The following is a 12488-nucleotide window of genomic DNA, read 5'->3' on the forward strand; positions in this document are numbered from 1 at the left end:
TAGTTAAGTGGCTATGAAACATATCCCAGACCAGCAAACTCCATTCCTCACTTAAGCCACCTGTTCCACACATTGTCTATCCATAGATTTACACTATTTTCATCCATTCTTTTTTATGAAAATGTACAAAAATACGGCTGGGAATTTTACTTTGGGTTTATGTTTGCGCTTGAAGATTACCACGAGTCTTAATTTCATCCCATTGGCCATGCACAACAACACCAACGTAAACCTACTCCTTTCATGGCCTGTAGTTCTGGCTTGTACAGTTTTCACACCTTTCCATTCCACTATTCTAAGGCCTCTCATGTCAAAATTCATGGGGGTTTCGTCCGTGTTTCCAATATTTGCCAATACAAATAGGTGTTTCTGCCAGTTCCATATAATACACTGGTGAAACTTACAACTTTATGATCAAGATCTTTTAATAGCTTTTGAGCAATATTTGTTTTGGGTCGTAATACCAGATTTTTCCTGTAAATGAAACGGTTGCACCAGCCGACTGTAGCTTCAAAATCTTTACTGCATTCTGGGTGCAACTTTGCCCACTTCAGTGCAAATTCTCTTACTTTATTTCTCATGACTATGCCTCTGTTCACGTACCCAAGCTCCAGCTCTGGCCAACAAATGATTCCTCTCAGCAATGAACATGGTCTTTTTGGTATTTTTCTTTCTCTAATCTCTTACCCACCTCTCACACATCAAATTTTCTTCCAGAGGCTCAGTGGCTGAATTTCTTAGCCATTTCCATTACTTTAAACTTAAAACTCGCTTTAAACTTTCATCATTTTGCTGAAGCCTCCTTGATAACAACCACCCTCAGCTAATGCACAACTCAGTCATCACGATTTTTGGGGGATTGACTCATATGCCTGATATATGATAAAACCATTAAAATTAGGCTGAAAATGGGGACATGACATCTGCTGGTCGACTTGTACATTGAAATATACAGAATATACAGTATTAGCTCAGTAGGATAGTCTAATGTGTGATTCACCAAAGGCTTATCATACAGTTTGTAATTAAAAACACTAAAATTGTATCATGTCTTTCTAAAAGAATACAATATAATATTATGTTTTAGTTATATCAGGCAATGGTGAGAGCATATTTCCTCTCATGGAAGAATCTAAAATAAAGGATCATAATTTGAAAATTTGGGGCTGTTAATTTCAGATAGGGATAAGAATTCCCCCCCGCCCCCATAGGATCTTTGGAACTTTTTTTCCTAAAGGGTGGTGGAAGCAGAGTCAGAAGTTTTTAAGTTAATATTAGAGGTTCTTGATAAGGATGGACAGGAATTCAAAGCTACAGTTACATTCAGGTCAGTGATGGTCTTATTAAACAGTAGAGCCAACTTAAGGGTTCAACTGGTCTCTGACACAAACAAAAGAGGCATTTTTTAAATAAAATTGGATTATTGGATAAAAACAAGTCCAAAGTTCTGATTTTTCTTTAAATGGCAAAGAATGGAACTTAGTTTTACCTGTGTGCATTATTGTAACAATAAAAGTTATTACACTCAGTTTAAAGTTACCTTGTTTTGCTCATACTTGTACTGGATTTTAAGCGTTTCCATGGCTCTGATCATCGACTGCATGGCAGTGAATATATTTTGGTAGACTAACTTTGTAAAGCCTCGTTTGTCTTCATCAGAATACCCACTTCCATGAATGATCCGCATTTGTTTGATAAATGTGCTCTTGCCACTTTCCCCAGTACCTATAAAAGAACAATTCCACAAGGTCAATGCAAGCAGGTGAAAGTTTAAATATTTAATTACGTATTTGTTATCACTTTATGAAAGTGTCACAAAGGTAACGATAATGAGTTTATTGTCATGTACATTGTACGATGTACATGTATCAAAATTCTTACATGATGCAACCGAATAGGTACTTCAAAAAAAGTATACATTAAATTAAAAGATAATAAATAGAAAATATGGATAAATGATAAATACTCAGTTACCAGAGTGCAAGAAAAAGTGGAGAAAATATGAGCATTGCATATTATAAAGCATCCAACATACGTCACCTACCGTCATGCTCTTGTAAATTGACTGCAGCTGGGCATGAAATACCATCACACCAGAAAAACACTTGACCAAATTAACTCTGTTCATCCCTCTGCAATTTGATCTTCGAATTCCTCATCAGCAGACTCCAATCAGTATGATTCAGTAACATCACACTGACCATCCACAGGGCACCCCAATGCTGCATACTTCATCCTCTACTCTACTCCCTGTGTAGCCAAGTTTGGCTCCAACTCAATCTACAAATTCACTGATGAATTGCAGATGGCTGAATTGCTGGAAATGAAGAATCAGAACGCAGGATGGAGATCGAAAATATGGTTGAATGGTGCCAGAACAATCTTGCTCTCAACTTTACCAAGAACAAAAAGCTCAGTTAATTTTAGGAAAGTGGGGCAGAGGGATCATATACCTATCCATTTTGATGGGATGGGGATTTGGGGGGGGTCAAAATCTTTAAATCACCACTCAACTGCAGTAATAAAACTTATAATTGTTTTAAAAGATTTCTTTTAATGGTTAGTTAGGCTAAAAGCACATTAAAGACAACTGAATATGTTCACTTTTAAGTAGATTTGTCAAATGTGTAAGCATGCTATCTGTTTTTGTTAGTTGTATCAAATGGTATGGTCTGGACCAACCTCCTCCCATTAGTCAGGAAGATGCAGCAACACCTGCACTTCCTAAGGAGGCTGAGGAGGGCAAGGCAAGCAGCTTCCATCTTGACAACCTTTGACAGGAGCACAATCGAGTGTGCCCTATCTGGTTACATCATTGCAAGAGGATCATCAAAATGGACGACAAGATTACTTAAGGTCCCCCTTTACACTAGATCACACATGTCAAACTCTGGCCCGCGGGCCGATATAATTATATTTGGCCCACAAGATCATTTCAAAAATGTATTAGAGGTGGCCCGCTGGCCGCCGCGCCAGTATAGCGCATGCACAGTAATACAACAAATCCCAGAATGCATTGGCGTCAGCCCGCTAATCCCCCCCACCTCCTCTGTTTACGTTGTAGGGTCTCACCGTGAACTCTGGTTTTAGGGCCTGGCTGGTGTCAGGGGAAGCCAAGGCCGCTTCCCAGTGCCCGGAACCGGAGGCCTTGGGTCTGACCTCGCCAGGAACGTTGCCCACTCCCCCTCCCTGCCGCAGGCCGACCCGCGACTCACGGTGACGGGGCTGTTGATCCGCTGAGATGCCGCCCTGCAGCGAGAGCCGATGCCCCCGCACTGGCATTGTCCAACCCGATCGCCCGCAAACCCCCGCCCTCCCGCACACAGGCCTGAGTAAGTATTATGAACTTTAATCTCAGGATAAAACGATCTTCCAATAGTTTCATGTCACAGTGATAAATATATTCCTGGTTAAAAATGGTCCTGCACCTGGATACAAGCTCATTAGGCATAAAACTTGAAAAGTGTGTAAATCAAAGGATATCTGTACCAATGGAAAAAGGGCATGGCAAATAACCCTGCTAGAGTTCATGCCCATTTGATTCTTTCAGGAATCATGTTATTCTCCCACATTCTCAATAGCCCTCAGATTTTACTATTCAACAGCACACTAGCAACATCTGACAAATCCTCTATAGAGAAATATTATTTATTGAATATTTTATTTCTCATTTGTTAATGCTTCTGGAAAGACTTTATCCAAAACTATTATTAAACATTTATTTTAATAAGAAAAAGTTTAACATTACATATGTTGAAAGAAGAGAAAACATGCAGATGTTGTTGAAAATTTTCAATAAATATTTAGTTCGGCCCTCGACTTAGTCCAAGTTTTTAATTTTGGCCCTCCGTGAATTTGAGTTTGACACCCCTGCACTAGATCATTCATCTGGAGCATTGCTTAAGTAGGGCTCAAAGAATTATTGAGAATCCTTTTGATCTAGCACACATATCTTTGACATAAGCCCCTTTTACACTTACGTCCCACTAAATAGGCCATTCAGTGTCCTGGGATAGGAATGGAGTTTTTGCTGTTCAAACTTGACCACTTTTAACTGGGACACTGCACATGTTCTCACTTCGCCTGGGGTTAGGACTGCTCTACCTTCTACCGGTGATGTCATGACGCATCAAGCAATGGTGGATCTGCCCTAAATCCTGATCAATGTATTATGATCTTGTATTTGAACAAAATTAATGATAACATAATTTTTATAATCTTTATGTACAGCACAGTATGAGGCCTTCATCTCCAGTTGTTGTGTCGATCTAAATAACCTTCATAAGGAATCGTGAAAAAATGCAAGCAATAAATAGCAATAGCGGACAATTTTTAAACAGCATGGGAAATTGGGAGTGCTATCGTGCACAAATTATACAGCGTGAGAAAGTTGGTAGTGCTACCGCATACAATTTGTACAGAGTGGGAAAGTTGGTAGCGCTATTGCACACGATTTATAAATGCTGAAGGGGGAAAAGTGATGGCGGACCTGCCCTCACAGAATGCCATGAGGCAGAGAAAGGCTTTATGCTCGGCTGCATGCATGGAGCACTCTTGGAGGGGTTTCTTTGCCAGATGGCATACTGGGAGGTCAGGTCCGCCATCGCTCCCCCCCCCTAGTCTTTATAAATTGTGCGCCATAGCGCTACCAACTTTCACACGCTTTAAAAAAATTGTCCGCTATTACTATTTATTTCCGCGCTCTCTCGCCCACTGCGACTTTGTCACAGCAAAGTTTATACCTTAATTTTAATCTTTTCTTCCTTCACATTCCTCCACTCGTGCAAAAACTTGGGTCATTTCTATCCCAGAATATACTTGCCTGATTGCAATGCCAGTGTCTGCAGACGCTGGGCATTGTCCTAGGGGTTGAGGCAGTCAATATAGACGACACTTTCCATTTTCTAGTATTTCCCAATTTCAAAACATGACATCTTCAAAGAAACGCAAGGACGATATTCCGAATTACTATCATCAATTCAACAAACCAAACTCTGTAGATGCAGATTTATGGAGCTTTAATTCATTGACAGAAATGGATAAATATTTTGCATAACTGCATCAAGATTTTCACAACAATGAATAAACAAAGCATTTGGCTATATTTAAAGACATAACGATACAAAATGATAAGACGATTAAGACGAATTCAAAGAAAAGTATTTCAAGCTTTCATGGTTCTTCGAAGAATGAAAAAACAAGCTCCAAATCTACAGATATTACATCATAGAACTATGGTAACACCACAAACAATACTTATTATTAAAGGGACAGGCACAAAATTACTTAGAAGCAAGACTGCAAGGTTTTAAACTTCACAGTCAATCCCCGGCAGGAGATGATGTCATCTGACGCCAGCATTCAGAAGATTTTCATTTCACACAAGACCCTTTTTCGGCCGAGTGGCCATTAATTCCTGGGGCCACTTGCAAGTGTGAAAGAGGATATACTGTTCTACCATCAGGAGGTGGTATAGGAGCATCAAAATCAGGACTGCCAGGCTGGGAAATAGTTTCTTCCTACAGGCTGTGAGATTGATGAATAGTATCATGTAACTGAATAAATCATTGCAAAATATTTATATATTATATATTTATGTTCACATGCTCCATACTGTTTGTGTGCACACTATGGTCTAACCTAGAAATTACCGTTTCATCTGGTTGTATATGTATAGTCAGATAATAATAAACTTGAATTGGGTCAACAGATGTTTAAATCCCATTACCAGGTTATATTTTTCTCATCAACATGCATCAGAATTTTTGACAGAAAAGATGCATTTATTTGCGGCACGGTTGGCGTAGTGGTTAGTGCAACGCCTTTACAGCACCAGCGTGGTTAGTGCAATGCCTTTACAACACCAGCGATTGGGACCGAACCTGGGTTCAAATCCCATGCTGTTTGTAAGTAGTTTGTACGTTTTCCCCATGTCTGCATGGGTTTTCTCTGAGGGCTCTGGTTTCATCCCACCCTTCAAAAATCTACTGGAGGGTAGGTTAATGGGGAATAAATTGTGAGGCATGGACTCGTAGGGCCGAATTGGCCTGTTACAGTGCTGTAGGTCCAAAACTATTTTTAATTGAAATAAATTTAAAATTCAAAACATTTTAAATATTTTAAAAGTAATTCTCATGAGTCAAATCTTTAACAAGTCTCCTTACTTTCAATAGCTAACTTTTAGTCCCAGTGAGGTTGGCTGGTAATAATTAACTTATCACATTGGTAAAAGAATACTTGGATTTGAAATCACTATTTAACTTTGTGTCAAATTTGCTTTGTAACACAGCAAATACAAGTTTGCACTATGCAATGACTTGAACAGCAAGTCATACTAGAGGAATCCATTTTTGCACCTCCAACAAAATACAACTATTTAAGTTCCAAATGTAATTTGGATGCAATTGTACATCGGCCCTTATGAAGCTGCAGGCTCTTTCATAATTATTTGGATTCTCTTTGACCCATTGTTCCAATTAATAATTTTTCTGTTTACCACATCTTAAAGATTACTTAATAAAATGTTAACAAGCTGTGAAGCAAATTGTGATCTTGATACCCTACGGAATAAATTAATAAGGTAAAATCCCCATTATCTGCTATCTAATGAGATTGCAGATGCCGGAAATGCAAATTTTCTGGTTGACTGAGGCTCACTCAACCAATGCCAACTAAAACACCTGCATGAAGAATACACTGTTTAAAAGATAAAAGACAGTGCAAAATATAAAGTGATTTTTAAAAAATTGTTGTCTTTAATTATGTAAAATTCACTTTAATCAAGAAATTTCCATGACTTACAAAATTTAAATTTAAATTCTAACTCCGGTCGCTGACCCTACTTGGACCCGGGTAAAATTCCCAGGAAGCCGGGACCTCCCAGTCCAAATTCCCTGGAATTTTCCCTCCCCAGCAATCATAGGGGTTCATGCCCCTAGCAATGACATTTACACACTGAGGCTACTCTAACCAGAATTCTCAGGATCTTGGAATTGGACTTTTATGTCATTCCCCATTGTTCATTCAAACCAACCTTCATTGATATGTGAACTGGATATGGGGTGTTTATTTCATCCTCATGCTAAAAGTGTCTTTAAAGCATTTCTTTACCCCGTTCTCAAATTGGCGTTGAATGAGATTCAGATATAGTGATCTGGTCCAAACGTTTAATGAGATGTCCCTTGGCCCCCCCCCCCCCCCCACCTTCCCTGTTCATCTTGGTGTCCTGGTCAGGCCCTCAGTGCAATCCAACACACCTCCACGCCAGTGTCCCGGTCAGGTCCTTAGTGCTATCAACTCACCTCCACCAAAATGGCAACAGCGAAATGCATACACATTGAGGGGCATTGCCTGTTCAGTGGGGTAAACCTGCGTATATCCAAAGCAGTTTCAGTGCCCCACCCACCCGCCCCCCCCCCACCCCCCATGGGGTCAATTTGCCTAGCCTTACTTATTTGAAAATTAATTTTTTTCCTCAATTGTATCAGCTGGTTGTTTGAATTTCAGTTGATTGAATTCCAGGTAATAAGGATTTTACCATACAATTTCGTCAAGATAATTTCCAAATGATCTGACTGGGCTCATTTGGTATATTGGGGTCAATGTACACATTTTGTCTGGAAAGTTAGTTTCGTTTCTGCAAAGTACTATTTTTGATTGTCTCAAGTCACTTGACTTCCAACCATCAATAGCAATTACAGGTCATTACTTATACTTTGCCTGAAATAATGTGACTGCAGTACTCCAAATTTAAGGTCAAAATATACTTCCAAATATGATTCCACATTTCAACATGGCAATGATTTGAAATCCTCATTGAACCCTCACTGAGATAGCCAAGATACTGTAATTTTACAATTTACATGCCAGGCCCATTGAAGGAGCCAACAGTGTTTTAGTTAAAATCCTGCGATCGCGGGTCTTCCCCAGGATGGCGCCATGAGAGGCTGCAGACTCCAGGGAACTGGAGGACTTGAGCAAGGCACCAGAGGACGAGAAGATCACGCACCATCTGAGAGGGAGAAGAAGAAGAGACGACCCGCGAGGACGGTACCATGGTGGCGAACCAGTAAGGGAGGCTCTGCATCTGAGGGACCAATGCATGTGGCAGGCTTCTAGCGACTCAAGGCGAGGAACCTATGGAAACTGTGGGCTGCTAGAGACTGCTGGTTGGAGACTCATGCTGGGCTCTGGACTGCTGGAGACTGGCTCAAACTGGCTGGAGGGATACCAGGTATTGGAACCGGGATGCGAAGAGGTGCCAAGGGTGAAGGAGGGTCCTTGACTGTGTTGGAAGTTCGGACCTGGAACTCAGTTTACCATTGATGTGGACTGGACTGTGTGGCTGCAGGGGCTGCTGAAGTGCTGGAAGACAATCTACAGGCACTCAGTGATTCTGGGGGGACTCTCTTTTGCTTCTCTCTCTCTCTCTCTCTCTCTAAGTCTGTAAGAGGCGATTAGGCAATTCCTACTAGTGGAAAATCTGTCTGCCTTACAGCAGGCAAAAAGAAATTTCATGTGGTATGACACATTATTATGACAATAAATTGAATCTTGAAGCTAAAGCATAATCAGTCCTGTTGTATATATTGCACATATTTCTACATTCAATATTAATTGCAATAGAAAAAAACTTTCTATCTTGAAATTTTACTGAAATTTCAGGTAATATTGTTTTCTATCAAAGCAAAATAAACTTCTTGAATATAAGCATACCCCATTCTAAGAGGCTGACACTACTCCATTTGGTGATCTAATATTAGATGCGTCAAGTGTTAATTTCAAGTCCGACACATCAGGTTTCCTTGCAATTTTATAATTATGTTGTATTTTCCATTCCAAGTAATAACCTGTCTAAGCTGGTTAATGCCTCAGTAATTGTCAACCAATGTGCTTCTAAAGGTTAGTTTTAACAGAATAGTCAAATGCTTTTGACTGATAAAAAGCAATGCAGGGATATACAAGTATAAAAACATACACAGAAAGCCTCTTAATCGATCTACCAATTAAATATACACATCTGCACAGATGGAAATAAGAATTACAATTTTAAATTAATGTTCTAGACTTATTATCTAAATCAGAACTTTTAATCTCCTTCACAGGCCCACTTCCTAAAGATACTATGTGACCCACTGAGTTTCTCCAGTACTTTTGTGCATTGCACTACAATCAGTGTTTGCACTTTCCTATTTAATGTCATGTTTTGCATCACCTTTGGTCAGAGGAAACATCAAGATCAAAAACAACAAAGCATCACAGACTGAATTACAGGGATTTGGAGGCAACCGTATAGGAAAACAGAGAAATGTTTGCAAAAGACAGTTTGGAACCTGAAGTGCCAGTTGATGAAGTAGACAAGGAGATGTGGTCAAACAATAATCATGGCTTTTATTAGCAGAAACTCATGGCTCAATAATGAAAGACTTTACCCAAGGGGAGTGTCCTTAACAGTAGAGATAATGCAAAGCCAATGTTAGTACAGCAAGGCTTGCCAAAGGGGAGACAGGCAGCTTGGCAGAACCACAGAACCAAAATAATTTTAACCTTAATTAGCTGAACAACTGAAAAGCCAATTGAGAGTAGAATGTGTGACTATGCTGTAGAGATCAACAACATTGAGCATGGATACAGTGATGCATTATCACCAGAGGTCACCACAGTTTTTCTAGTACAGGTGTCAGACACCTGAGCCCGCCCCAGTTGCTCTGCCATCTATCCCCCATCGCTTGGCCAAGTCGCGCTGCTGTTTCTCCCCATTGCCCGCCCAAGTCGTGCTGCTGTCTCTCCCCTTTGCCCGCCAGTCGTACTGTCATCTTGCCCCCCCCTTGCCTACCCAAAATCGCACTGCCATCTCTCCCTCACCTTGCCCACTCGAGTCACAATGCAGTAGTCCCCTCATCCACCAGAATTGCAATGCCGTCTCTCCCCCTTGCCTGTCTGAGTTGTGTTGCTGTCTCTCTCTCTCCCCCCCACTATACAAGCACCAGGAGAATGACCCCTTTCTCAGTTCCCCTGCGCTGGTACAGCAGTTTCAGCTGTGTGGGGGATTATGGGTAGTGACGACGGCCATTGAGCTGCCGTCGGGCCCACTAAAAGCGCCAAAAGGCGACAGGATACACAAGAGTTGAGCTAGGGCTGTGTTGGGTCACGTTTGGTGCCAAACTCCATCTTCGATGAGCAGATGTCATCTACTGAAAAAATGTACCAATTTTTGGAGGTTGCTAGTTTTCGGAATTCCGTATAAAAGGTTAGGCACCTGTCCTACCAGAGATGTTCCTAGAAATTGCAAGAAAGCTGGATGGTGAATTTGCAGGCAGCAGAATACAGGTAACAACACCTCATCGCCAATGCCCAGCTGGGAAACCCTCCAACCAACCATCCGATTGAAGCACCCCACTGGTGAAGCAGTACTCTGTTTCTATCATCAATGGTGAAGTAATGAGGCCCGTCAATGCCACTCCCCCTGTGCGTTCCAGGGAAACGCCAAGGCCGGCCATTGTTAATGGCTGAGATGACTGGCCAACTGCATAGCCTCCTCCACATCCAAGACTCCCTATCGGGCCGACATTTCTTGGTGGACAACGGAGCACAGTACAGCGTCCTCCCCCCATTTAGCCTAGAGCTTTGAAGCAGTAAGGTGGGCTGAGCTTCGAGCAGCAAACAGCTCCAACTTTCAGACGTTTGCACCCATACAATTCCCCTCGCTTTGGGAACAGACAATTCACTTGGACCGTACAACAACCATTACTGGGTGATTTCCTGAAAGCCAACTCGCTACTGGTGGACATTATGGGGTTTTCGCTGGTACATGCCCGGACATTTCAGACACTCTTGCTCAAGGACACCAAACTTACTAATCTCCATCCGCATTCGGTGAGTACTGCTGACAACAAATTCGCTCAAGACTTAGTGGAATTCCCCTCCATTACTATGCCCAATTTCAACTTGGCGGAACCAAAACACAGGGTGAGACATCAATTATTACGGAGGGTCCTCCTCTCCACACCAGAGCGTGGTGTCTCTCCCCTCACCTGAGAAACTCAACCTGGCTCGAGAAGGGTTTCAAAAGATGAAGGAACTCGGCAATGTGCAGCACTCAGGTAGCCAATGGGCCTCCCCCCTCCATATGGTACCTAAGGCAGCGGGAGGTTGGAGGCAATGCAGAGACCACTGCTACTTAAATGAGGCCACCATGCCTGACAGGTATCCCATGGCCCATTATCCAGGACTTCACCTCAAATCTGCAAGGGGCACGAATATTCTCTCGGGTGGACCTCATCAGGGGTTATCAGATCCCAGTCCATCCTGATGATAACCAAAACTGCCATCAAAACTCCCTTTGGATTGTTTGAATTCTTCCTCATGCCATTCGGGCTGAAAAATGTGGCTCAGACTTTCCAGAGGTTGATGGATGCAGTGGGCCTGGATCTGTACTGCCTTTGTCTACCTCGATTACATTTTAATAGCCAGCCACACCCGCACCGAGCACACTGCTCACTTAAGACTGTTGTTCTCCAGGCTAAGTGAATTTGGTTTAGCCATCAATCCAGCCAAGTGCCAGTTTGGCCACGAGACAATTGATTTCCTGGGCCATCGCACTGACCAACATGGGGCCATTACCCATCAAAGTGGATGCTATTCATTCTTTCCCCAAACCATCGACCACAAAGGGATTACAGGAATGGTCAATTTTTATCATCGCTTCATACCTGCAGCAGCCTGAATCATGAGCCCTCTACTTCCCCTCATGGCAGGGCCCAGTAAAGACTTTCAATAGACCACAGGAGGCAATGGAGGCTTTCCAAGCCACCAAAGACTCCCTAGCCAAAGCCACACGCCTTGTCCATCCAAGGACAGATGCTTCGACCGCCCTCACAGTAGACACCTCCAGCACAGCGGTCGGGGGTGTGCTGGAGCAACTGGTTAATGGGACAGTGGCAGCCGCTAGCCTTTTTCAATAAACATCTTAGGCCACCAGAGCTCAAGTACAATGCCTTTAATAGGTAACTGTTAGCATTATATCTGGCAATTCAGCATTTCTGTTACTTCCTGCAGGGAAGGAAGTTCAAAATTTACCCAAACCACAAACAACTTACCTTTACTTTCAGCAAGGTGTCAGACCCGTGGTCAGCCAGGCAACAGCAGCACCTGTCCTACCTATCTGAATTTTCAACAGATATTGAACATATCTCTGCCATTGCCCTATCCTGTCTGGGTATCCTAGCAGTACATGATCCCCACCTTGGGCATCGACTATTGCTCCTGGTAGATGCGTAGCAGGCAAACTCTAACGGCGTATTGGACAACACTTACCAGCCTGCAAATAGAGGACATTCAGATAGCTCCTTGTAATCGCATGCTGCTCTGCGACACCTCAACTCGTAAATCGCGCCCCGTCATTCCTGTCGCATGGAGGAGGTGATTTTTCAATTCGGTCCACAATTTGGCTCACCCTGCTATCAGGACTAAGTTAAGAATGGTGGCCA

At 42.3% G+C, this 12488-nt stretch overlaps 1 protein-coding gene across 6 annotated transcripts in view; it reads right to left on the minus strand.

Annotated features, from left to right (window-relative positions):
• LOC138758768 (guanine nucleotide-binding protein G(q) subunit alpha-like) overlaps positions 1-12488 on the minus strand; it is a 98138-nt gene that overhangs the window by 39611 nt on the left and 46039 nt on the right. For 5 of the 6 annotated variants that reach the window (XM_069928134.1, XM_069928139.1, XM_069928135.1 and 2 more), the window contains exon 2: positions 1541-1725. In XM_069928134.1, coding sequence (XP_069784235.1) covers positions 1541-1725 — 185 coding nt within the window. Of the gene's footprint in view, positions 1-1540; positions 1726-4822; positions 4995-12488 lie in introns of all 6 variants that reach the window. The other variant, XM_069928137.1, reaches the window with a different exon arrangement.

This window comes from Narcine bancroftii, chromosome 3 (assembly GCF_036971445.1).
Source record: "Narcine bancroftii isolate sNarBan1 chromosome 3, sNarBan1.hap1, whole genome shotgun sequence".
NCBI lineage: Eukaryota > Metazoa > Chordata > Chondrichthyes > Torpediniformes > Narcinidae > Narcine > Narcine bancroftii.